The 27,000-nt window shown below is 41.4% G+C and overlaps 1 protein-coding gene across 1 annotated transcript in view; it reads right to left on the minus strand.

Annotated features, from left to right (window-relative positions):
* Positions 1 to 27,000, minus strand: part of DDHD1 (DDHD domain containing 1) — a 137,952-nt gene that overhangs the window by 96,769 nt on the left and 14,183 nt on the right. Inside the window, exon 2 of the mRNA XM_030562923.1 lies at positions 14,003 to 14,176. Within this exon, the coding sequence (XP_030418783.1) occupies positions 14,003 to 14,156 (154 nt within the window). The 5' untranslated portion in view covers positions 14,157 to 14,176. The remainder of the gene's footprint in view (positions 1 to 14,002; positions 14,177 to 27,000) is intronic.

The raw sequence follows: 27,000 nt of genomic DNA on the forward strand, positions 1-27,000 counted from the left end.
TAAATTCTAGTGCACACTAACTAGTCGGTGTAGACCCTGCTAGCACACACTAAAAGTTCCCTACCACACAATAACTTAGTACTGCTTGAAACAGGACAACATTAACTTGCACTGAGGAACTTTTAGTAAGTGCCAGCAGAGTCCACATGGGCCAGCAAATGTGCTAGATGCTAGTGTGCACTAGAATTTACACTCCAGTTAGTGGGGACAAGCCTTAAGGAATCTTTCCCTTTTAATAAAGAACCCTTTTACCTCCAGAAAGCCAATATGGTTAAGAATATGTGATCAAATTCTGACAGAATGAAATGGATTCTCTATTCTGGTTCCTGAATCAACAAACTCACTACGTTCCAATTGAAGGGACAGATAAAACTTCCACAACTCTACTGAAAACAATGGGCCTCATTCGTCCTTTCATGTAGATCAGTATAAACTGGGAGGAGGTCCACTATGTGAAGAGAGTTACAGAAGTGTAAAGCTAATGTATGAGAGCAGAGAATCAAGCTCAAAAGGGCTGTACTTGTGTAACTGAATAGAGGGTACGTCTACACTATGGGATTATTCCGATTTTACATAAACCGGTTTTGTAAAACAGATTGTATAAAGTCGAGTGCACGCAGCCACACTAAGCACATTAATTCGGTGGTGTGCGTCCATGTACCGAGGCTAGTGTTGATTTCTGGAGCGTTGCACTGCGGGTAGCTATCCCGTAGCTATCCCATAGTTCCCACAGTCTCCCCCGCCCATTGGAATTCTGGGTTGAGATCCCAATGCATGATGGTGCAAAAATAGTGTCGCGGGTGATTCTGGGTAAATGTAGTCACTCATTCCTTCCTCCGTGAAAGCAACCGCAGACAATCCTTTCGTGTCCTTTTTCCCTGCATTGCCCTGGCAGATGCCATAGCATGGCAACCATGGAGCCCGTTTTGCCTTTTGTCACTGTCACCGTATGTATACTGGATGCCGCTGACAGAGGCGTTACTGCAGCGCTACACAGCAGCATTCATTTGCCTTTGCAAGATAGGAGAGACAGTTATCAGTTGTTCTGTACCGTCTGCCATGCCATTGTAAAATGGCGATGAGATGATGGTTATCTGTGGTTCTGTACCGTCTGCTGCTGTCATGGGCGCTCCTGGCTGAGGTCGGCCGGGGGCGCAAAGACAAAAATGGGAATGACCCTCTGGGTCATTCCCTCCTTTATGGTTTATCTAAAAAAAGAGTCAGTCCTGCCTAGACTATGGGGCAAGTGTGCCAGAGAACCAGTGTACCAGAGAGCACAGCCGCTCCGTGTCAGATCCTGCAGAAATGATGAGCTGCATGCCATTCTAGGGGGTGCCCCTGCAACAACCCCACCCGTTGCTTCCCTGCTCCCCCAACCCTCCTCGGCTACCACTGCAGTGTCCCCCCATTTGTGTGATGAAGTAAAAAAGAATGCAGGAATAAGAAACACTGACTTGCTAGTGAGATAAAATGAGGGGGAGGCAGCCTCCAGCTGCTATGATAGTCCAGGCAGGACATTAAACGGTGGCGGGGAGAGGAGCCCAGCATCCCGCTGCTATGATAGTTCAGGCAGTGCAGAATCTTTTCTTTACACATGAAAGGAGGAGGCTGATGGAGCTCAGCCCCCAGTTGCTATGAGGAGGACGGTTACCAGCCGTTCTGTACCATCTATTGGGAATGACTGGGAGTCATTCCTATTTTCACCCAGGCACCCCTGGCCGACCTGACCTGAGGCCAGCCAGGAGCACTCACAGGCTTATGATGACGATGGATAGCAGTCATATTGTACCGTCTGCCACCGAGGAGGGGAGGGGAGAGGATACTGCTGTTCATTGCCCCAGCACCGTGTCTACCAGCAGCATGCAGCAGACATAGGGTGACATATAAAAAAAGTCAAGAAATGATTTTTTTCCCCTTTCTTTCACGGGGGGGAGGGAATTGACGAGCCATACCCTGAACCACCCCAGACAATGTGTTTGACCCTACAGGCATTTGGAGCTCAGCCAAGAATGCAAATGCTTTTCGGAGACTGCGGGAACTGTGGGATAGCTGGAGTCCTCAGTACACCCTCCCTCCCTCCATGAGCATCCATTTGATTCTTTGGCTTTCTGTTACGCTTGTCATGCAGCACTATGCTGAGTCCCTGCTGTGGCCTCTGTCTGGAGATTTTTTCAAATGCTTTGGCATTTCGTCTTCTGGAACAGAGCTCTGATAGAACAGATTTGCCTCCTCATACAGCGATCAGATCCAGTATCTCCCGTACGGTCTATGCTGGAGCTCTTTTTGGATTTGGGACTGCATCGCCACCTATGCTGATCAGAGCTCCACGCTGGGCAAACAGGAAATGAAATTCAAAAGTTCGCGGGGCTTTTCCTGTCTACCTGGCCAGTGCATCCGAGTTCAGATTGCTGTCCAGAGCGGTTACAATGGTGCACTGTGGGATACTGCCTGGAGGCCAATACCGTCGACTTGCAGCCACACTAACCCTAATCCGATATGGTAATACCAATTTCAGCGCTACTCCTCTTGTCGGGGAGGAGTACAGAAACCGGTTTAAAGAGCCCTTTATATCGATATAAAGGGCCTCACTGTGTGGACGGGTGCAGCGTTAAATCAGTTTAACGCTGCTAAAATCGGTATAAACGGGTAGTGTAGACCAAGCCAGAGAATTTGATCTGCAGTCTGTCACTGCCTGGTGATTATACACTACTCAGGAAATGCTTAGTTTTACTTTCCCAGGTTGAATTTGCCAGGCAGCCAATTAATCAAAAAATCCTCCTTTAAAAAAATAAATTAGGGATGTTAAGCAATTAAAAATTTTTGATTAATCACACGATTAAAAAAGTTAATTGTGATTAATCGCGCTGTTAACAATAGAATACCATTTGTTTAGATTTTTTGGATGTTTTCTACATTTTCAAAGATATTGATTTCAATTACAACACAAAATACAAAGTGTATGTACAGTGCTCAGTTTATTTTTTTTATTACAAATATTTGCACTATAAAAGTATTTTTCAATTCCTCCATTGCAAGTACTGCAGTACAATCTTTTTATCATGAAAGTTGAACTGACAAATTCAGAATTATGTAAAAAAACCCTGCGTTCGAAAATAAAAATGTAAAACTTTAGAGCCTGCAACTCCACTCAGTCCTACGTCTTGTTCAACCAAGTTTGTTTACATTTGGAGGAGATAATGCTGCCTGCTTCTTGTTTACAGTGTCACCTGAAAGTGGGAACAGGTGTTCTCATGGCACTGTTGTAGCCAACATCACAAAATATTTATGTGCCAAATGCCTTAGAGTCACATGCTCCTTCATGCTTCAGCCATCATTCCAGAGGACATGTCCATGCTGATTAAGGGTTCTGCTCTATAACAATCCAGAGCAGTGCAGATCGCTGCATGCTCATTTTCATCACCTGGAGTCAGATGCCACCAGCAAAAGGCTGATTTTCTTTTTTTGGTGGTTCGGATTCTATAGTTTCTGCATCGGACTGTTGCTCTTTAAGACTTCTGAAAGCATGCTCCACACCACGCCCCTCTCAGATTATGGAAGGCACTTCAGATTCTTAAACCTTTGGTTGACACTGTAACTATCTTTAGAAATTTCATATTGGCACTTTCTTTGTGTTTTGTCAAATCTGCAAGGAAAGTGTTCTTAAACGAAGTAAAATGTGCTGGGTCATTATCCAAGCCTGCTAGAACATGAAATATATGGCAGAATGGAGGTAAAACAGAGCAGGGGACATACGATTCTCCCCCAAAGAATTCAGTCACAAATTTAATTAACACATTTTGTTTTTTAAACGAGTGTCATCAGAATGGAAGCATGTCTGCTGGAATGGTGACCGAAGCATGAAGGGACATACAAACGTTTAGCATATGTGACGCATAAATATCTTGCAATGCCAGTTACAAAAGTGACATGTGAATGCCGGTTCTCACTTTCAGGTGACGTAAATAATAAGTAGGCAGCATTATGTCCCGTAAATGTAAACAAACTTGTTTGTCTTCACGATTGGCTGAAGTAGTAGTAGGACTGAGTGGACTTGTATGCTCTAAAGTTTTACACTGTTTTGCTTTTGAGTGCAGTTATGTATCAGAATAAACCCTACATTTGTAAGTTGCACTTTCATGATAAAGAGATTGCACTATAGTACAGTGACTCCTCACTTAAAGTCATCCTGGTTAATGTTGTTTCGTTGCTGACCAATTAGGGAACATGCTCATTTCAAGTTGCGCAGTGCTCCCATATAACTTTGCTCGGCAGCCGCCTGCTTTGTCCACTGCTTGCAGAAAGAGCAGCCTATTGGAGCTAGCTGATGGGGGCTCAGAACCAGGGTGGACTGGCAGCCCCCTATCATCTCCCTCTGCGGCAGCTGGCCAGCAGGCTATCAATTGCCGGCAGTTCTGCTGTCCCTCTCCACACTGCCATGTGCTGCTCCTGTCCACTGCCTTGGAGCTGCTCCTGGGAGCCTCCTGCTTGCTGTGTGAGGGAGGGGGGAAAGAGGGGGGCTAATGTCAGGGTGTCCCCCTCCCCCCTGCTTACCCCATCTCCACAGAGCAGGGGGACACATGACAGGGCTCAGGATGGAGGGAGCTTGCTGATCTACTTAAAAAAACAATGTACTTAGAATGAGGTCAGCATACTTAAAGGGGCAATGCACATCTCTCACACACGCGCACACACAGGGGTGTGTCTCTGTCTGCCATGCTGTATCCCCTCCCTACATTTGTGCTCCCTTGTAGATTGTAAGGCTACATTAACAATGTGTTACCCCTTGAGGGCTCAGCTGAATACTAATTCATCATTTAGCAGTAAGGTCTTCCACCCTCTGACTTTACCACCTCAACCAAGCTTTGCAATCATCATTGCTGTGTACAGTATTAAATTGTTTAAAACTTATACTGTGTGTGTATTGTATATGTCTTTTGTCTGGTGAAAAAAATTTCCCTGGAACCTAACCCTCCCTATTAGGCGGGGAAAGACCTTATTTGCGCACAGACTGGCTAACCTAGTAAGGAGGGCTTTAAACTAGGTTCGACGGGGACAGGTGAGCAAAGCCCACAGGTAAGTGGGGAACAAGACCTGGGAGATGGGTTAGAAACAGGAGGGAGCACGGGCTATAATGGCAGAGAGGAAGGAGGGTCAGGGCAAAACTGGGAGGCAAGATCAAACCAGTATCTTAGATGCCTTTATACAAATGCAAGAAGTATGGGTAATAAGCAGGAAGAACTGGAAGTGCTAATAAATAAATACAACTATGACATTATTGGCATTACTGAAACTTGGTGGGATAATACACACGACTGGAATGTTGGTGTGGATGGGTATAGTTTGCTCAGGAAGGATAGACAGGGGAAAAAGGGAGGAGGTGTTGCCTTATATATTAAAAATGTACACACTTGGACTGAGGTGGAGATGGACATAGGAGACGGAAGGGTGGAGAGTCTCTGGGTTAGGCTAAAAGGGGTAAAAAACACAGGTGATGTCGTGCTGGGAGTCTACTACAGGCCACCTAATCAGGCGGAAGAGGTGGATGAGGCTTTTTTCAAACAACTAACAAAATCATCCAAAGCCCAAGATTTGGTGGTGATGGGGGACTTCAACTATCCAGATATATGTTGGGAAAATAACACTGCGGGGCACAGACTATCCAATAAGTTCCTGGACTGCATTGCAGACAACTTTTTATTTCAGAAAGTTGAAAAAGCTACTAGGGGGGAAGCTGTTCTAGACTTGATTTTAACCAATAGGGAGGAACTTGTTGAGAATTTGAAAGTAGAAGGAAGCTTGGGTGTAAGTGATCATGAAATCATAGAATTTGCAATTCTAAGGAAAGGTAGAAGGGAGTACAGCAGAATAGAGACAATGGATTTCAGGAAGGCGGATTTTGGTAAGCTCAGAGAGCTGATAGGCAAGGTCCCATGGGAATTAAGACTGAGGGGAAAAACAACTGAGGAAAGTTGGCAGTTTTTCAAAGGGACGCTATTAAGGGCCCAAAAGCAAGTTATTCTGATGGTTAGGAAAGATAGAAAATGTGGCAAAAGACCACCTTGGCTTACCCTTGAGATCTTGCGAGACCTACAAAATAAAAAGGCGTCATATAAAAAATGGAAACTAGGTCAGATCACGAAGGATGAATATAGGCAAATAACACAGGAATGCAGAGGCAAGATTAGAAAAGCAAAGGCACAAAATGAACTCAAACTAGCTATGGGAATAAAGGGAAACGAAGACTTTTTATCAATACATTAGAAGCAAGAGGAAGACTAAGGACAGGGTAGGCCCACTGCTCAATGAGGAGGGGGTAACAGTAACGGGAGACTTGGAAATGGCAGAGATGCTTAATGACTTCTTTGTTTCGGTCTTCACTGAGAAGTCTGAAGGAATGTATAGTATAGTGAATGCTTACGGGAAGAGGGTAGGTTTAGAAGAGAAAATAAGGAAAGAGCAAGTAAAAAATCACTTAGAAAAGTTAGATGCCTGCAAGTCACCAGGGCCTGATGAAATGCATCCTAGAATACTCAAGGAGTTAATGGAAGACGTATCTGAGCCTCTAGCTATTATCTTTGGGAAATCATGGGAGACAGGGGAGATTCCAGAAGACTGGAAGGGGGCAAATATAGCGCCCATCTATAAAAAGGGAAATAAAAACAGCCCAGGAAACTACAGACCAGTTAGTTTAACTTCTGTGCCAGGGAAGCTAATGGAGCAGGTAATCAGAGAAATCATCTGCAAACACTTGGAAGGTGGTAAGGTGATAGGGAATAGCCAGCATGGATTTGTAAAGAACAAATCATGTCAAACTAATCTGATAGCATTCTTTGATAGGATAACGAGCCTTGTGGATAAGGGAGAAGCGGTGGATGTGATATACCTAGACTTTAGTAAGGCATTTGATAAAGTTTCGCATGATATTCTTATAGATAAGCTAGGAAAGTACAATTTAGATGGGGCTACTATAAGGTGGGTGCATAACTGGCTGGATAACCGTACTCAGAGAGTAGTTGTTAATGGCTCCCAATCCTGCTGGAAAGGTATAACAAGTGGGGTTCCGCAGGGGTCTGTTTTGGGACCGGTTCTGTTCAATATCTTCATCAACGATTTAGATGTTGGCATAGAAAGTACGCTTATTAAGTTTGCGGACGATACCAAACTGGGAGGGATAGCAACTGCTTTGGAGGACAGGGTCAAAATTCAAAATGATCTGGACAAGTTGGAGAAATGGTCTGAGGTAAACAGGATGAAGTTCAATAAAGATAAATGCAAAGTGCTCCACTTAGGAAGGAACAATCAGTTTCACACATACAGAATGGGAAGAGACTGTCTAGGAAGGAGTATGGCAGAAAGAGACCTAGGGGTCATAGTGGACCACAAGCTTAATATGAGTCAACAGTGTGATACTGTTGCAAAAAAAGCAAACGTGATTCTGGGATGCATTAACAGGTGTGTTGTAAACAAGACACGAGAAGTCATTCTTCCGCTTTACTCTGCGCTGGTTAGGCCTCAACTGGAGTATTGTGTCCAGTTCTGGGCACCGCATTTCAAGAAAGATGTGGAGAAATTGGAGAGGGTCCAGAGAAGAGCAACAAGAATGATTAAAGGTCTTGAGAACATGACCTATGAAGGAAGGCTGAAGGAATTGGGTTTGTTTAGTTTGGAAAAGAGAAGACTGAGAGGGGACCTGATAGCAGTTTTCAGGTATCTAAAAGGGTGTCATCAGGAGGAGGGAGAAAACTTGTTCACCTTAGCCTCCAATGATAGAACAAGAAGCAATGGGCTTAAGCTGCAGCAAGGGAGATTTAGGTTGGACATTAGGAAAAGGTTCCTAACTGTCAGGGTAGTTAAACACTGGAATAGATTGCCTAGGGAAGTTGTGGAATCTCCATCGCTGGAGATATTTAAGAGTAGGTTAGATAAATGTCTATCAGGGATGGCCTAGACAGTATTTGGTCCTGCCATGAGGGCAGGGGACTGGACTCGATGACCTCTCAAGGTCCCTTCCAGTCCTAGAGTCTATGAGTCTATTTACATTAAGTCTTTTGGGGAAACCGGATTCTCTTATTTCACTTAAACTCGCATTTTTCAGGAAAAACAACAGCGTTAAGCGAGGAGTCACTGTATTTGTATGAGGTGAATTGAAAATTTTCTTTTATAATTTTTAAAGTGCAAATAGTAATAATCATAATATAAAGTGAGCACTGTACACTTTGTATTCTGTGTTATAATTGAAATCAACATATCTGAAAATGTAGAAAAACATCCAAAAATAAGTAATCAATTTCACTTGGTATTCTATTGCCATTCTATTTGATTCTATTGCTTAACAGTGCGATTAAAACTATGATTAATCAGAGTAAATTTATTTAATCATGATTAATATTTTTGAGTTAATAGCGTAAGTAAACTGATTAAATCGTTAGCCCTAAAAAAAGTTTCTGATCTGATCAATCTGATCTGGATTTACTGAGGCAAACAAAAAAGTACAGCTGCATTTTAAACATGCAAGCGCATAACAAAAACAAATACGTAGTAAGTGAAGGTTTCCAACATGAAACTCACTCAATTTCAAAAACAGTAAATTTCAAAATTCATTTAAATGAATAAAATCTGTCCTAAACTGCCTCAGAGTGATTTTCTGACCTACGAAGAAAGGCTGAAAAAACCCAGACGTGTTTAATCTGGAGAAGGGAAGAGCAAAGGGGTACATGATAACAGTCTTCAAGTACATAAAAGATTGTTACCAAGAGGAGGGTGATAAATTGTTCTCCTTCTCCACTATGAACAGGACAAGAATTAACAAGATTAAATTGCAGCAAGCAAGATTTAGGTTAGACATCAGGAAAAGTCTCCTAACTGCAAGGGTATTTAAGCACTGGAACAAATGCCTAGCAAGATTGTGGAATATCTGTCATTGGAGGTTTTTAAGAGCAGGTAAGACACACCTATCAGGGAAGGTCTACATAATACTTCATCCTGCCTCAATACAGGGGGCTGGACTAAATGATCTATTGAGGTCCCTTTCAGTCTTACACTTCTGTGATTCTAATTTATGAGGTTTAAGAAAGAAGGAAATCCCACCATGGGCAAGTTATTCCATTAGGGGGTTTCCTGCACCTCCCTCTAAAGCATCCAGTACTTGTCACTGCAAGAGACAGGAAACCTGACTAATGGCCTATACCCTGATCTAGCGAAGGAACTCTTACTTGCCCAAGACCTACCATTGATGTGTCTTAAAGGTCCTGCATAATTCATGGTTATTTTCCTTGATGAGGGATTGGAATCCAGGATCAGAACTAAGGAAAGGGATAACTTGACTTAGGCTTCCTCCTCTTACAGAGTGGGACAGTCCCCTGAAGGGAAAAAACAGAACTAAGAAATGAGAGTAACACTTGGGCTATGGAACCCACTGCAATGACTTTCCGCAACACAGCAAATATGAATATATTTGCTCTCCTTGGCACTTTTTGGGGGTTCACATCTATTGGGATTATTTATGTCTAAACAGAGAGAGCAGCATCACTTGGCATATACTTAAGCAGGGTGATTCTACTCCAAATGCTGCACTGGGGGATTGCAGAAAAATGGAGTGAGAAACATCTGATAAGCTATTGGTTTATTTTCTGCAGAGGATCAGCTGGGCAAGGGAAACAGAAGAGAAGATGAAATGGTGGGCAGGATGTGCCTCTATCATTAGGCTAAAGGATACCACAGTCTGTCCCAGGGTTTTCAAGCCAAATTAAGAAGAATAAGTTGCCTCTGAAATGAAAGCAGTGAAAAGGAACTTAACTACTTCCTGACTACAGGGAGAGAGGGAGATTTTTGCGCTGAAATTCTTCAGCCTACAGCCACCTTCTGCATATGGCTGGGGCCAGTTCTGATAGTACAATCTGGATTACTGATTTCTGGTATACAAACAATGTGCTTTTTTATAATATAGGTTAGTTTTTAAATATAGATTAATAGTCCATAGTATATGTTGTGAAAGTAATTAAGTCTCACTATTCTGCTATTAAATCGTTGCTTAGGATTTAGGACTTCTGTTGCTGATTTGTGTTAGCATCAGCCAATTTCTACAGTGCTCTCAATAAACAGTACAGCTATGAGTGATCATGAGAGGTCTAGTCTACCATCAGTTAGTATTAATGAGAGCTACACATGAGCCTTGAGAGGATAAAAGACTGCTTACTGTAGCACATTATTATATCAATTGCAGCAGACGTATACAAAACGTTTAATGAATTTATACACATAATATACCACTTTCCCAATTAACTACTCAGGGGAACACTTCCAAGCACAGGGCCACTTTCTGTAATTTCTGTCCAAAGTATTTTTAAATGTATAACAATAAAGTTGTCTTAAAAAAATTTAAAAAAATAATAAAAACCCCTAAAGGTCTATTTAATTAATTTTTATTTTAAAGACCCTGTACTTGCAGTCCTTGGTTTAATGGGAACTTGACGAATAGTGGCAAGCAAGGACAAAAACTAGAAAGTTAAGAATACTGAATTTTTGCTGTGCTGTACTTACCCAGAGCAACTGATTTTACTGCCTGTGGTAATTAGTTCAACAACAGTAATTTCAGTGGGGTGATCTTAAAAATGTGAAATGAGTTTGACTCACAGGATTTCCATCACAAAAGCAACAGACAGAATTTAATGCAACTGCAAACTACTCTGATAAAGTCCGGGATTGAGCCAGAATGAAAAAGGAAATATTTTATCTGTGAAAATGATACTCCCATCAGGGCAGAATTAAGGTAACTGGCTGGACTTTTAGAGCCAGTTTAGACTGAGGTCATCAGCACTTTTCTTGACCCATGGACAGAAAATGTCCTGTAGGTCTTAAAAAAGTAAACACAAAGGGGAAATGTGTGATTATGGGGGACTTCAACTTCCCAGATATAGACTGGAGGACGAGTACTTGCAAGAATAATAGGGGTCAGATTTTTCTGGATGTGATAGCGGATGGATTTCTTCATCAAGTAGTTGAAGTACCTACGAGAGGGGATGCCATTTTAGATTTGGTGTTGGTGAGCAGTGAGGACCTCATAGAAGAAATGGTGGTAGGGGATAACCTTGGTTCGAGTGATCATGAGCTGATTCAGTTCAAACTAGATGGAAGGAGAAACAAATGTAGATCTGGGATTAGGGTTTTTGACTTCTCGAGGGCTAATTTTAAAGAGTTAAGGAAATTAGTTAGGGAAGTGGATTGGACGGAGGAATTAGTGGATTTAAATGCGGAGGAGGCCTGGAATTACTTTAAGTCGCAGCTGCGGAGACTGTCGGAAGCCTGCATCCCGAGAAAGGGGAAAAAAACCATGGGCAGGAGTTGTAGGCCAAACTGGATGAGCAAGCAACTCAGAGAGGGGATTAGACAAAAGCAGAAAGCTTACAGGGAGTGGAAGAAAGGCAGGATCATTAAGGAAAGATACCTTGGTGAGGTCAGAACATGTAGGGATAAAGTGAGGAAGGCTAAAAGCCGCATTGAACTGGACCTTGCAAAGGGAATCAAAACCAATAGTAAAAGGTTCTACAGCCACATAAATAAGAAGAAAACAAAGAAAGAAGAAGTGGGGCCGCTATACACTGAGGATGGAATGGAGGTTAAGGATAACCTAGGCATGGCCCAACATCTAAACAAGTACTTTGCTTCAGTTTTTAATAAGACTAGTGAGGAACCTTGCGATGATGGAGGGATGATAAACGGGAATGTGGATATGGAAGTGGATATTACCGCAACTGAGGTAGAGGCCGTACTTGAACAGCTAGATGGGACGAAGTCGGAGGGCCTGGACAATCTCCATCCGAGGATATTAAAGGAACTGGCGCGTGAAATTGCGAGCCCGTTAGCGAGAATTTTTAAGCAATCGGTAAACTCAGGGGTTGTGCCGTATGACTGGAGGATTGCTAATGTAGTTCCTATTTTTAAGAAAGGGAATAAAAGTGATCCGGGTAATTACAGGCCTGTTAGCTTGACGTCTGTAGTATGCAAGGTCTTGGAAAAAATTTTAAGGGAGAAAGTAGTTAAGGACATAGAGGTCAATGGTAATTGGGACGAATTGCAACACGGATTTAGTAAAGGTAGATCGTGTCAAACCAATCTGATCTCCTTCTTTGAGAAGATGACGGATTACTTAGATAAAGGAAATGCGGTAGATATAATTTACCTAGATTTCAGTAAGGCGTTCGACATGGTTCCGCACGGGGAACTGTTAGTCAAATTGGAAAAGATGGGAATGAATATGAAAGTTGTAAGGTGGATAAGGAACTGGGTTAAAGGGGAGACTCCAGAGGGTCGTATTGAAAGGTGAATTGTCAGGCTGGAAGGAGGTCACTAGTGGAGTCCCTCAAGGATCGGTTTTGGGACCGATCTTATTTAACCTTTTTATTACTGACCTTGGCACAAAGAGCGGGAATGTGCTAATAAAGTTTGCGGATGACACGAAGCTGGGGGGTATTGCTAACATGGAGAAGGACAGGGATACTATTCAGGAAGATCTGAACCACCTTGTAAACTGGAGTAATAGAAATAGGATGAAATACAATAGTGAAAAGTGCAAGGTTATGCATTTAGGAATTAATAATAAGAATTTTGGATATACATTGGGGGCGCATCAGTTGGAAGCGACGGAGGAGGAGAAGGACCTTGGGGTACTGGTTGATAGCAGGATGACTATGAGTCGCCAATGTGATACGGCTGTTAAAAAAGCAAATGCGATTTTGGGATGCATCAGGCGGGGTATTTCCTGCAAGGATAAGGAGGTGTTAGTACCGTTATACAAGGCGTTGGTGAGACCCCATCTGGAATACTGTGTGCAGTTCTGGTGTCCCATGTTCAAGAAGGATGAATTCAAACTGGAACAGGTTCAGAGACGGGCTACAAGGATGATCCGAGGAATGGAAAAACTGCCTTATGAAAGGAGACTCAAAGAGCTTGGCTTGTTTAGCCTGGCCAAAAGAAGGCTGCGGGGGGATATGCTTGCTCTATATAAATATATCAGGGAGGTTAACGTTAGGGAGGGAGAGGAATTATTTAAGTTTAGTACTAATGTAGGCACGAGGACGAATGGGTATAAACTGGATATTAGGAAGTTTAGACTTGAAATTAGACGAAGGTTTCTAACCATTAGGGGAGTGAAGTTCTGGAACAGCCTTCCGAGGGAAGGAGTGGGGGCAAAAGACTTTCCTGGCTTTAAGACAAAGCTTGATAAGTATATGGAGGGGATGTTATGATAGGATTGTTAATTTGGGCAATTGATCTTGGATTACCACCAGATAGGTCTGCTCAATGGTCTGCGGGGAGATGTTGGATGGAATGGGAACTGAGTTACTGCAGAGAATTCCTTCTTGGGTGCTGGCTGGTGACTCTTGCCCACATGCTCAGGGTTTAGCTGATCGCCATATTTGGGGTCGGGAAGGAATTTTCCTCCAGGGCGGATTGGCAGGGGCCCTGGAGGTTTTTCGCCTTCCCCTGCAGCGTGGGGCACGGGTCGCTTGCTGGTGGTTTCTCTGCAGCTTGAGGTCTTCAAACCAATTTTGAGGATCTCAATAACTCGGTCCTGGGATAGGGGTTGTTATAAATTTGGATGGGTGGGGTTCTGTGGCCTGCCTTGTGCAGGAGGTCAGACTAGATGATCAGATTAGTCCCTTCTGACCTATGAGTCTATAAAACTTTAGTTTCAAGTGAGACTTTCAGATACAATAAAGTCACAGCATGAAATGAGGCAAAATGGGGAAAATGACAAGAAATTCACCCATGAGTTTAGTTTTACATAGAATGCTGTGAATGGTACCATTTTTGTGATTCAGTAATAAACCGCAGAACCATCAAGCTACATTGAAAAATGGGAAAAGCAACCAGAGCAAATAATTGCTAGTAGCCATGCAAGATCACAGAATACACTAAACAGTCATATTAATAGAAATCTGTTTCACAACCACAGTAATACAAATAAATAATAATGGTATGAACAGTCCAGGCAATATCTTACCCTCTTTCCCATCTACAGGTTTTGATACTTCCATATCGAAGTTCTCTTGCATTTGTTGACCTTTGAAACAATTGAGATGTTCTTGTTCTATTAGATTGCTTTCTTCTTCTTCTAATGGCTGCCATGTACCATCAATAAACCACTGCCCACGCATTACAGGGATTTTATCAGTTTCTAAAAAGCAGACAGGAGGGATTTAGCATTCAACATACAGAAATTGGCACTAAATAAGTACAAGAATTCAAAATTTGTTAAGTTTTGATGACAATCTAACTTTACGGTTGGAATCCTTAATGTGGTAACTGCTGTTGACTTATTACTAAAAAGTAACTTTTCCTTTGAGGCCCAATTAATATTTTTAAAATGGTCCAATTAAAATGCTGGCAAGAAGCTGATTTTTAGGGATTTCTTCAGTATGGAACCAGAGATTCTATTAAAACACAAAACTGCATTCTCACTAAGGGCCAAATTTTTAGTCTCACTCCCAACTCTAAATATGCATTAAACTATTTGTATTTACAAAAAGAATAGCTGGGCATTCATCTTCCTAGTTTGCACACAAAACGTCAGAGGCCTGTGCTGAAAGTTTGCACCCAAGTGTATCCTTATAGTCATTAGTGGCTGTTGCCCAATGTAAGTGGAGGATCTGCAGGTAGCAATCTGCAACCCCTTCCCATTTGCAAGCTAATATTATATTCAAAGTGAAAAACTGCACACCGTAGTGAGAACTGTCACCTTGAAGCATTTCAGTGGAGGACAAAGGAGTTGGTGAAGAAGTGGGAAGCAAAATGTGCATCCTCTCCCCCTCTCAATATGAAAAGCTGGGACACTTTTACATAAAGGACACAGTGAGAGAACACAGTTTTTATTCCTTGGTGACCATTGTGCTGTTCTCTCCTATTCCCAAATCATTCACCTTAAAACTCTCTTACCCTTTCATCACTCCTACACACACACACTCTTTCAGACACCTACACCTCCTCCATGTCCAGGCTCAGAATTCTTCCTCCTCCTACCTCACCCATCAACATCAAGCTCCAATACCCCACTCTCCCTCTATTCAGAACACGCCTTCTCCCCCCAACAACACACACATGCTTGCTAGGAATGGAAAAGCAGGAACAAAAGCTGAAAAAAGCATATTCTCCTTCCTCATGGCTCAACTGATGTAGTGCCACAAAAACCTATATTCCTGGCTCCGTGCCTCCTCCTTTCCGTCTAATGTACTGCTGAGTCAGAAGTCCTTGGTGGATGTCAGTTGTCCTGTAGTCTTGGGGTTCGAGCAGACCACGCCTCACTAGAAGTCTCTCAGAGGAACCAGGCGAGCCATTCTTCATTTCTTACAAAAGGTAGGCTCCAAAGAGGGGAGCTAAGAAAATAACTGGGGCATACATAGCTTGTGTATATACAACTAAACAAATTTAGACATGTTCTGCATGTCTGGGAGCTAAGAACTCTAGACAATGACAAAGAGTTCTTCAGAAAGAGGTTAACAAAGAACTTGGCTTCATTACTGAAAAGAGCTAGGCCCCCCTCGAAAGAGATTTTTTGGGAGAATGGAGAAAGCAGCTCTCGTCTGGACAATCTGTCAACAGCTGGGGGGGAATGAAAAGAAACAAATGGAGGCACAGACAAGGACTGTAAGGTTATCACCACTAAGTTTTCCCCTTTGTCATTAGGAGTTCTAATCAACTGTAGTAAGATTCTCTGAAGAACTTGCCCACATGAGAATAAGGCAGATGTTCTATATTTTTCTTTGTTTTTACCGGCATTTTCTCCTTTTTGTTTACAAGATACCGCTTAGTTTTTCTGAGCTTTCCATCTAACAATACACACACTGCATAGAGGTATAATCCTTACAAGTTCATGGGAGAACCAAGAGGGCTAGAGCTCTCAAGCATTCTAATACAATCGCTATATAGTGCATATCTGTTTGCACTACACTGGAAAAGCTATTTGAAAAATGTTTTCACAGGAGGTTCACCCGAAGGAGAAGCTGCTTCCAGAGCATCCTGAACGGCAACCACCTTCCTGTCTCCCTGTAGGAGGGACGTAACGGGAGGGGAAAGGAAAGGGGAAGAAATGCAGCTACAGCCACTTTTAGAGCAGAGCTTCAACTGGTTTTGGAGCAGCTTGGTATAGCTGGGGGTGGATGGGTGGTGATCCTGGGCTGTTGAGGCAGTCAGGGTAGTAGGGTGGCCTGTAGAGTTAAGCGTGTGTGGGATAGCTTGGCACAGCTGGGGGGTGGGTAGAGCAGAGGGCCTGCAGCAGCTGGAGGATTAGTGACAGGAGCCTGTTGCAGGTGGCCTGAGAGGAGCCTATGGCTACAGTTAGCTTCCTTCACTTGGTGCTGCCAGCTGTTGAAGCAGCAACAAGAGAAACCTCTTAAGATGCCTGCAGAGTATGCATCACAGAGTCCACTAGTGGCCAGGAGAACTGCAGGCAGTCCTGTAAGGCAGCAACAACCTGGTAAGTCCCAATTCCTCACCACAGACAAAACTCCTTCCCAAAACTCAGGCTCCAAACAATGCAGGCCTGTCTCACCCCCAGGTTCCCCTAGACACTAGGTATTTCCCACTCCCAGTCCCAGCACATACTAGCTAAACCACTTCCAGGGCTCCCCAAAGACTCCCCAACTTCTGATGCTCCCAAACACTGCTCCCCTTCTCACCAGAGCCCAACTCTCTCTGCTGCTTCCCATTCTGCCTCTCTGTCACCCATTATGCATAGAGTACAGCTTGTGAGTCAAGGCAGGCAAGGCTGGCAATATCATTCAGAAAACAAAAGCAGCAACTCAAACAAGTTTCATCAAACTTATGGTTGCATAGCTCAGAACAGCTATGTGTAAGGATCAAAAGTTGTCTATGTCCAAGGTATTTTTTGTGTGAGAGAGAGAGAGAGATTGATTTGGGATTTGTGAGGAATCTGGTTAACTACAGGAATACAAAAAATATGAGGAAAACAGCAAAATTTCTAAAAGGGTGTCCTTTTAAACATCTGCTCTGCAAAAGATAGTAAATATTTCATTTGACATGCAAAATTCAGTTATCCTATGAAAAGTTATTGTGCCATGTCTGGACTATAAATTCAGGCATTAAAAGTGTGAAATAAAGGCATTCTTGGTCCTGTATAAATGCAAACTAACTACGGAGTCACCAATCACCACCTCCATAAAACAAGACTAGGGTGGGGAGCAAAAAGTGAATTTCAGCTAGTGGTGCCTCACGGAACACTTATTCATTTTAAGCTGTGCTGTATTCCCCTATATTTTACACCTGTCAAATATGTTTCATGATGGAATTAATTTGTACATACCCAGTAGGGCTGTTCTTTGCAACAAAGGAATGTGTGTGGTAAAACTGAATTCACATGATGTGTGGGTGTTCATGAGGGAATACATTGTTGATAGAAGCCAAGATGCAACTATTCCACGCATAAATCTTTACAAGAAATTCTTCAGTTCTTCACTAAGTACTCTGATCAGATTACACTCCTTCCATAGCTTCTTAAAACTGTATGTACTTTAAAGGTGTAATCAGAACAAGTGATTTCACATTTTACATTACAGATTAAATGATGACTAAAACACCTGCTTTCAATTTTTATGGACCCCAAACTTTTCAACTGTAATGTTCCTGCCCACAAATCTTCAAAACCTAAATTTTAAAATACAAAGTTTAATTTTAACATTTTCAAGCCCTTCCTGACAGAATTTATCTTGGTGGTGTTTTGCTGTAGCTGGCTGTAACATTCAACAGCAGTAGCCAGGCTATTGATGGGGCAGTGTCCCCCTCACAGACAATCTTAGTCAAGCAGGTGAGACTAGTTTTGAACAGCCAAAATTTGATTTTAAAAAGTTGTTAAGGTGACTTAATTTTGAAGGAAACCAATCATATTTCAGGTTCCATGTATGGAATGGACATGAGTTCATGTGAGAGCATAACATTAAGTATCAGAGGGGTAGCCCGTGTTAGTCTGGATCTGTAAAAGCAGCAAAGAGTCCTGTGGCACCTTCTAGACTAACAGATGTATTGGAGCATGAGCTTTCGTGGGTGAATACCCACTTCGTCGAATGCATGTGTAAACATTAAGTAAACATTCTATCTAAAAACACATATAGACCTGAAGATGCTTTTTTGGTAGAGTAGGATTGTTGCCTATGATTAGAGTAATTACATTCTGCTTCCCTAAAGTCCCAGTGAAGTTTCAAATGGAAGCAGTATTCTTCCTTTCTTCCTCTAAACTGCCGTGCAATTCAGCTATACTCATACTATCCTGAGCTGTAATCCTGTCAGATTTCACAAGGTAAAATAAGATAGGTTTGGTCAGTACTTCAGTGAGAGACCTGGAAGGAAAATCGAGATGCTATAGGAAATCAGTCAGTAAGTGGCAGTTTTCCTTCTGTGTCTGTAATGACATTATCCTACCAGGGAACACTGACTTTCAGATGAGAAACAATCAACCTTGTGACCACTTTTGATCACTGAATATTCTGAAGTGGGACTTCTCACAAAAGTAGGAATGTTTGGTAAAGCTGATATGAAGTTTTTCATTAACATTTGTGCTTAATTTTCTTCACTGATACTACAGTAATGGGTGTATTAGAAATGTTTAGACGTGGACTTTAGTCCTGGTCAAATTCTAGTATGGATTATGATGTTCTGCTGACCTAAAATCTCCCTGCCCTTTCAGTTATACATGACAGTCTTCATTTCCTGCCTTTAAACTAGAGTGTAACAAATCCTGGATACTGCTAATTAGTGGTCATGTTCTGCTCCCAAAGACTGCATTTCAGTAATGAGTGGACGATTAAGCAATGACACTAGATCAATTAGAGGACCAAAGAAAATAAAGTTGGGAAAACATTACAGGACTTTTTTTTTTTTTTTTTGGCCAGTGCTAATGGTCTTGGGGGGGTCTGTGACTCCATGTCTTAGAGCTATGCCCCTGGCTCTGAATGTCAGAATTCCTGGACTCAAATTCCAGGGATGCTTTGGTAGCTGGGATACATCCAATTCTCCTTTAATTGTGGTTTGTGTCATGAAGGAGATCAGATTAGATTATCAAAATTATCTTGTCTTGCCTCAAAGATCTATGAAATGTCTAGAAATGGGTTTGTAAATTGCACTTAAAAATTAGGATAGGCACCAAAAAATTAAATAAAGTTTACAGTTTTCACCAATGTATGGTGAAATCCCAAAACTTCCATTGCAACTTCACAATTGTTTGAAGTGAATGCTTCACACTTTCCCCTGATGTTTCAACTTAAATTTTTGCTTGGCATTACTCAAAACCAGCAGACACCTAAAAACCACCCTTCGAACAAAGTATACTTCATAGTCCTCACTATGGAACATTACTGTTTCAAGGGAAAAAAAGTTATTTCAGCAGCCTAACCTGTGCACTCTATATAATGTATTTGATGTTTCTCCCCGAGTGCCTAAATTAAAGATGTGCTGTGATATTTGTTCCTTCTCTTCCCTCATGCCTTTTAAAAAAAGGATGAGGGGGTGGAACGAATGGTTTCAATGCCAGTTTTTGAATTTAAGATTGAGAAATCAAGCACTGAAAAGCTAGAAAATTCTAAAAATTAAGGATGCAATTTTTAAAAGCACTTAAGTAACTTAGAAGGAAAGCCCAATTGTGCTCCTCAGTCACTTAGGCCTGGTCTACACTACGACTTTAGGTCAATTTAGCAGCATTACCTCGATTTAACCTTGGACCCGTCCACACAACAAAGCCCTTTTTTCCCTCAACTTTAAAGGCTCTTTAAAATCGATTTCTTTACTCCACCTCCGACGAGGGAATTATCACTGAAATCGGCCTTGCCAGGTTGAATTTGGGGTAGTGTGGATGCAATTTGACGGTACTGGCCTCCGGGAGCTATCCCAGCTGGCAGCTATCCTAGGGTGCTCCATTGTGACAGCTCTGGACTGCGCTCTCAACTCAGATGCACTGGCCAGGAAGACAGGAAAATGCCTGCGAACTTTTGAATTTCATTTCCTGTGTGGCCAGCATGGTGAGCTGAGCACACTGCCCAGCCCGTACTTTGTGAGAAGTCTATGATCATGTCTATGTCCTCGTCCTGCGCCCTTGCCTGGTTTTGCACGAAACAATTGTCTGCCGTTGCTCTGACGGAGGGAGGGACGGACGACTGACAACATGGCTTTCAGTGAATTAAAATCAAAAAAGGGGTGGCTTTGCATCAAGGAGAAACACAAACAACTGTCACGCAGAATGGCCCGCTCAAGGACTGAACGCAAAAGACCCTGGGTTTAGCAGGCCGTTGATTTCACAAAACAAATCGGATCAATTTCTTGTTTTGATCCACTCCATCTATCTTTTACATCTTAGGCTGGCAACAGATGGTGCAGTATGATTGCTAGCCATCATCTCCTGGCTGCTTGCCAAAAGATGGTGCAGTATGACTGCTAGCTATCATCATCTCCTGGGTGCTCGGCAGAAGATGGGAGTGACCTAGCTGAGTCACTCCCATGTCTGCCCAGGCATCCCTGAACGACTTCACCGAGGTCAGCTAAAAGAGCACTCAGGAATACGACGACTACCAATCATAATGCACCATCTGCTGCCAAAAGGCAGTGAGCTGCTGCTGTGCAGCAATGCAGTCCCACATCTGCCAGCACCCAGGAGATATACAGTGACAGTGGGCTGAGCGGGCTCTATGCTTGCCGTGGTATGGCGTCTGCTCAGGTAACCCAGGAAAAAAGGTGCGAAAGGATTGTCTGCCATTGCTTTCATGGAGGGAGGTAGGGAGAGAGGGGCCTGACGACATGTACCCAGAATCACCCGCGACACTGTTTTTGCCCCATCAGGCATTAGGATCTCAACCCAGAATTCCAATGGGCAACAGAGCCTGCGGAACTGTGGGATAGCTACCCACAGTGCAATGCTCCGGAAGTCGACGCTAGTGTCAGTACTGGATGCAGGCCGTCGACTTAATGCACTTAGAGCATTTTGTGTGGGGACACCACACACAATCGACTGTATAAAAACTATTTCTAAAAAACAACTTCTATAAATTCGACCTAATTTCGTAGTGTAGACATACCGTTAGCCACTTTTGAAAATTCCAACCTACAATTTCTACTATATTATCTGGATATGTTGCATGTACTGTATGTATACTTTAGCCCTGATTTTCTTGGAAAATTAAACCCTTAAAGTTATTTAGAATCTAACTTGCACTATAAAATGAACTAATTTTGTGGCAGAAATCTTCGTTTCTGGAACTTCCTGATTTTGATGTATTATTGTCTCAGTCTTAGCACTGAATCAATGCTTTTTCTTTCACATTTAATGTTTTACTCTTCTGCTTGCCATTGGTGAAGGTTTACTAATTTTGTTGCTTTGCTTTACTTTTTGTCCCCAAAATTTTGATTCATATAGAGGTATTCCCTTGACTTCCCCAACTTTTACACATATAATCTATAGTTTGCAATGACTCAGGTGTGAAGATATCAATATGCTTGGCTGGTTATTCATTTGCATGGTGTGTATATATAAGATCTTTAAAAATAATTTTCAATGCCAGAGATGACAAGTAGAAGAAAAAGGTTTCAAACCAGAAAGTATTTTGTTCTAATTATTCACATAAATTTTACTAGTCTTATGAAAAAGAGTTTAAGCACAAGAAACTGAACTGCATAAAAAAATTACTCAATTTCAATATTTCATAGACTTTTTCTGGAACAAGTTGTAAGAACGCTCTCACTGCAGGAAGTACGTTCATTTTAATGTAACAGTAAGACTTCCGTTTTGATATAATTGTTTTAAAATCATTACGCAAAAATCAATTTTTAAATCATACAGCCATAAACCCAAACCAAAGAGATGTGGCTGACTATTTAGGCAGGCATTCCTAGCAATTAGAACTGAATAAACCTGCCACCATGGAATTTAAAACAATAAAAAGCAAAATAAAGCCATGAAACATCAAATTAGTGGTAGAATGATGAACAATCAATAGTTATTATGAATGAAGGGATAAAGGCCTGTGGATACCAATCTGAATGGCTCGTAAGTCCTTTTGAAAGGAAAGGAAAAGGTGGTTTTTAAAAACACCTTTTCCTTTCAAAAGGACTTACTCACATTGTGTTACGTGGTGTGTGTGAGATATATTACAAATTACAGCCACTGGAAGCTCAGGAGACTGCAACAGCCCTTTCATCGTATAGAAACTACACTACAGTTTAGGACAGGAATTGAATACTGCATACAGTTAAAACTGGATGACAAGTTCTGCCCAACCTGCAATTCCTCTCCACTACTCTCCTTCACGTTGCTACCAGAACCTTGTGATCTGCAGTGTGATTAAAATACTATATAATTTTTAAATCTTGACAGATGGACACTGACACAGAAAGTGAGGTTTAAATGATTCCTCACTCATTCCGCTTGAATCAGAACTGTAACTTGCTACACTAAAATGTACAGAGACAAATTGAAAAATTAAGCTTGAAGAAAAAGCAATGAGGAAACCTGTCTAAAGCATATCAATAAAAGCTACTGCGACATTGCACTCTATATGATTTTATGAACACTTGCTAATAAGTGTGAATATAATGTAACTGGAATATGCTTCATGCAAAAGGTCTCTTGTAAGGTATCATTACAAAGCTTCTAATCTACTGAGTGTGGTCATCCTATTTGTATAAATGTATCACTCTTGTATCTGAAACTAGAAATATAACTTCGAGGTCCTACTGTAATTATGCAAAGTGTGGGCCATTAATGGCGGTTTGGAATCTTGATGGCTTCCATCAACTAGGAAAATTGACTATGGATGGCTCTGTTCACTTGTACATCTTCCTGAATACGTGTGCGCTGGCAAGTGGGTAATGAAGTCTTAGAGTGACATGTGATCATGTCACCTGAACTGGAATACATCTTTAACCTGGTGCTTTTCCATTCAGAAGGAGGGATGGGAACCAAGAGAGGGACAAAGGATTTCCGCCTTGTGCAAAAGATATAAAAGGGGGTGGAACAGAACAAAGGGGGCTGCAGTTATGAAAAATTCCCTAGCTACCACCTGAGCTAGAACAAGGACTGGTAAAGGATTGTGCCCAAACTAGGAAGGCATCCAGTTTGTAAAAGAAACATATTGAAACATCTGAGGGTGACATTTTATCTGTATTCTGTTTTCCTACTGTATTAGGCTTAGACTTGCGTGTTTTATTTTATTTTGCTTGGTAATTTACTTTTTACTTGAACACACTTAAATCCTACCTTTTGTATTTAATAAAATCACTTTTTACTTATTAATTAACCCAGAGTATGTATTAATATCTGGGGGGCAAACAGCTGTGCACATCCCTCTATCAGTGTTATAGAGGGCAAACAATTTATGAGTTTATCCTGTATAAGCTTTATACAGGGTAAAACAGATTTATTTAAGGTTTAGACTCCACTAGGAGTTGGGCATCTGAGTGCTGGAGACAGGAACACTTCTTAAGCTCTTTTCAGTTAAGCCTGCAGCTTGTGGAGGACATGGTTCAGACTTGGATCTGTATTTGCAGCAGGCAAGTGTGTCTGGCTCAAACCAGGCAAAGAAACTGAAGTCCCAAGCTAGTAGGGACAACACGCTGAGGTAGTCTAGGCACATTAGGTGACAGTCCCAAAGGGATTTCTGTGATCTAACCCGTCACAGCTACTATTCAATATGGTAAACACACACATATACAGAGAATAATAGCAGGATATGAGAGTTAAGACACAAACAGTTTTCATTTCACTGCTGCAAAACTGACTAGTCTTTCAATGTTGCTGTCTGGTAAAGCTAAGACAGTTCCAGGGCCTCTAGTTCTGCTCAGTCTGCAGTGCAGACACCTATATTGATTTACACTCTGTTTATAACTGTAAGAATATCTTCACTAATAAAAGCTAGAAATTTAAATTTTACTTAAATAAAAGCTTAACTTTTGCAAAAATTGATGGCTTATTTTCAAATCTCTCAACCTACCTAGGTCCAAATGCAGAACAAAATGTGCGACAAAGAATGAAAAATAAGATCCCAAAAAATTATTAATGCAAGAAACTTAAAATATGGGGCAGTCCTTCCTTGAGTATAAATAACTTTCTAGAAACTTAGTTTCACTATTATTATGGTTGTAAATAATTTGACAAAAGTCAGAGATCCCTGGGACCACAATGAATGGTTTCAAAATGAAAGACATTTGAGAGGTACATTTAGGCTAGGTCTACACAGTCTGCAGCAGCAAGCCTCTCAGTCTGGGTCAACAGACTCAGGCCTGCAGGGCTCACATTAGCTATCATGCTAAAAATAGCTGAGTAGATGTTGCAGCTTGGGCTGGAGTTCAAGCTCTGAAGCCTAGGGAGAAGCGTAGGATTCAGAGCACAAGCTCCAGCCCAAGTGACAACTTCAAAGCACTGTCTACACAGCTATTTTTAGCATGGTAGTGTGAGCCCAAGTCTGTTGACCTGTTCTGGAAGGCTCACTGCCGTGGGCTGTGTAGACATACCGTTAGAGCCCCCAGCACTCATCAGTGAAAAATTACCACTTACTACTTGTAAATGGCTTTTTTTCCAAGCCAGGCTAGCAAAAGTTAATCAGCTTCTTTCTTCAAACCAAGTGATCTGGATAGTCACAAATAAGTAAACATATACAAAATTAAAAACCTGTTTGAACTACTGGAATCTACATGTGCTGTAGCTTTTTATTCTTCCCTATTCCATCTCCTTCCTGAAGTCTGTTACTTTCTTTCATAGTATCGTGACTAAAATTATGTCATCTGCACACTAAAAAAAGTGTGATCTGAAAAATTCACCTTCAGTGCAGTTTCACTGGTGGTAGCAAGAGTGTGGTTACTGTAAGTTATAAGGGACAGAACTTAGATTTTTTTTTTTACCACTGTGTTAACTCAAGTCCCACAAACGCTACAGCTTGCACTATGACTGCCACTAGAGGTGCTACACTACTTGATAACAGTGGTGAACTGCTGGTCCTATTGTCAATGCACACACGTTTAGAGTTAGTTTTTTTAAGATAGGGAACTTGCCATTCTATTTGTTCTACTTCTCCCACAAACCTAGCCAAGAGTGCACTTTCTCCAAGGGAGAATTCAGAGGACAGGAAGTTTTATTATGAGTATAGCCGATTACAAAAAAACAGAGTAAACCATCCAAGACAGATAGTGATAACTGAAGAGTCTTATGTTTTACCCGTGACAATTTCTTTTTCTAAACAATGTTTGAAAGGAAAGGTTTGTGCAACAAAAGCCAACCACTTGGAGTAAGTTCAGTACTTGATATCATCCGGGCAACATCTTGGATTCCTTTTACAATTTAATACTATCCAGATTTCTACCAATTCATCAAAAAATTATTTCAGAATGCAGTAGGTTACTACTATGAAAATGAATGGAAGCATTAATTTAATCCCAGTTACGCTGACCTTTCTATGTTTTAATGGAAAGGTGCACAAACTGCTCTGTTCTTTTGTGAGGAACAATATAACCTAAAGGAGGAGACTTAAGGGTAAAATTCTAGCCCCGCTGAAGTCACTGGCACTCTCTCATTGACTTAATATGGCCAGGATTTCATCCAGTGTCCCAACTCAGAGCAGTACTTTCATTTATAACATGGTGAAGAATCTTCCCCTGCTCTACTCCCAATCAAATATTTCCAAACTGTTTATTGAGGGATTTGCAAAAATTATAGAGGTGAGGGTATTGTTGGTGACTAAAAACACTAAAAGCAATCTGCTAAACAGGGTGGATAAAAAAAAATTAAAAAAAACAAAACACAGATTTTTTAAATTTAAATTGGATTTCTTTGATAAAACGCTTTTTGAGGAAAAACCTAAAGATAGTTTTAATGAAGATGTCTTATAGCTCAAAGATATCTCATCATGGAATAGGGATTATAAATTCTAATTCTATAGTATGAGAAAATATATTCATGTAATGTTTAAGTTTTGTAAATGAGTTCCAATAGTTCATGGATTAGGGACTCAAACTTATAAGGTTCCAGGAAATTCTGTATAGATTATTTAGGTTAATCTTTCTATCTACACACTGGGACTCAGTCTAGAAGATACCATCAGAGATGCTTAGTTTTGCAGTTCTCGAACTGTGGATTTGTGTCTCCAGAGATAACATGCTTGTTAACAGCAAAAAAGGTTTTTAAGTAATAAATAAATAAATAATATATAGAGGTGAGAAATAACAGACCTCACCCCTATTGTCCCTCTGCAAATTTGTGTACACAGAGTCAATCCCTTACCTCTCTCTAAAAGTGTAAAGTTTCAAAAAGTTAAATGAATAGAACAGGGGTAGGCAACCTATGGCACGTGTGTCAAAGGCAGCACGCAAGCTGATTTTCAGTGGCACTCACACTGTCCGGGTCCTGGCCACCGGTCCGAGGGGCTCTGCATTTTAATTTAATTTTAAATGAAGCTTCTTAAACATTTTTAAAATCTTATTTACTTTACATACAACAATAGTTTAGTTATATATTATAGACTTACAGAAAGAGACCTTCTAAAAAGGTTAAAATGTATTGCTGGCATGCGAAACTTTAAATTAGAGTGAATAAATGAAGACTCAGCACACCACTTCTAAAAAAAAGGTTGCCGATCCCTGGAATAGAAGATGATTGGGGGGGGGGGGCAGAATACATCTTGACAAGGAGAAGAAGTCTGGAGATAAATGTGGGAAGGGAGGGACAGGCAGCAGAAACAAAAGTGAAACTGTTTGAGCAGCATATTCCAGAAATCTTGAGATCTTTCTGAGTGTAGCCTTCATTGATCTGAGTGAGGTCTATCATACCATTCTCTCACTAGAAGGGGTAGCCTATAATGGCAGCAGATGTAAAAGAGACCCAGTTTGGGAATAAGAACAATTCAAGAAATATATGTTTGCTGATGATGTTTTAAAGAAAAATCACACCAGTGAACTGGTGGAAGTCACTTAAGCACATGGATTCACAGACTGTTGAAGTGATAATAGCACTTTTAACAG

The sequence above is a fragment of the Gopherus evgoodei genome, chromosome 4, assembly GCF_007399415.2.
Source record: "Gopherus evgoodei ecotype Sinaloan lineage chromosome 4, rGopEvg1_v1.p, whole genome shotgun sequence".
NCBI classification, from domain to species: Eukaryota; Metazoa; Chordata; order Testudines; family Testudinidae; genus Gopherus; species Gopherus evgoodei.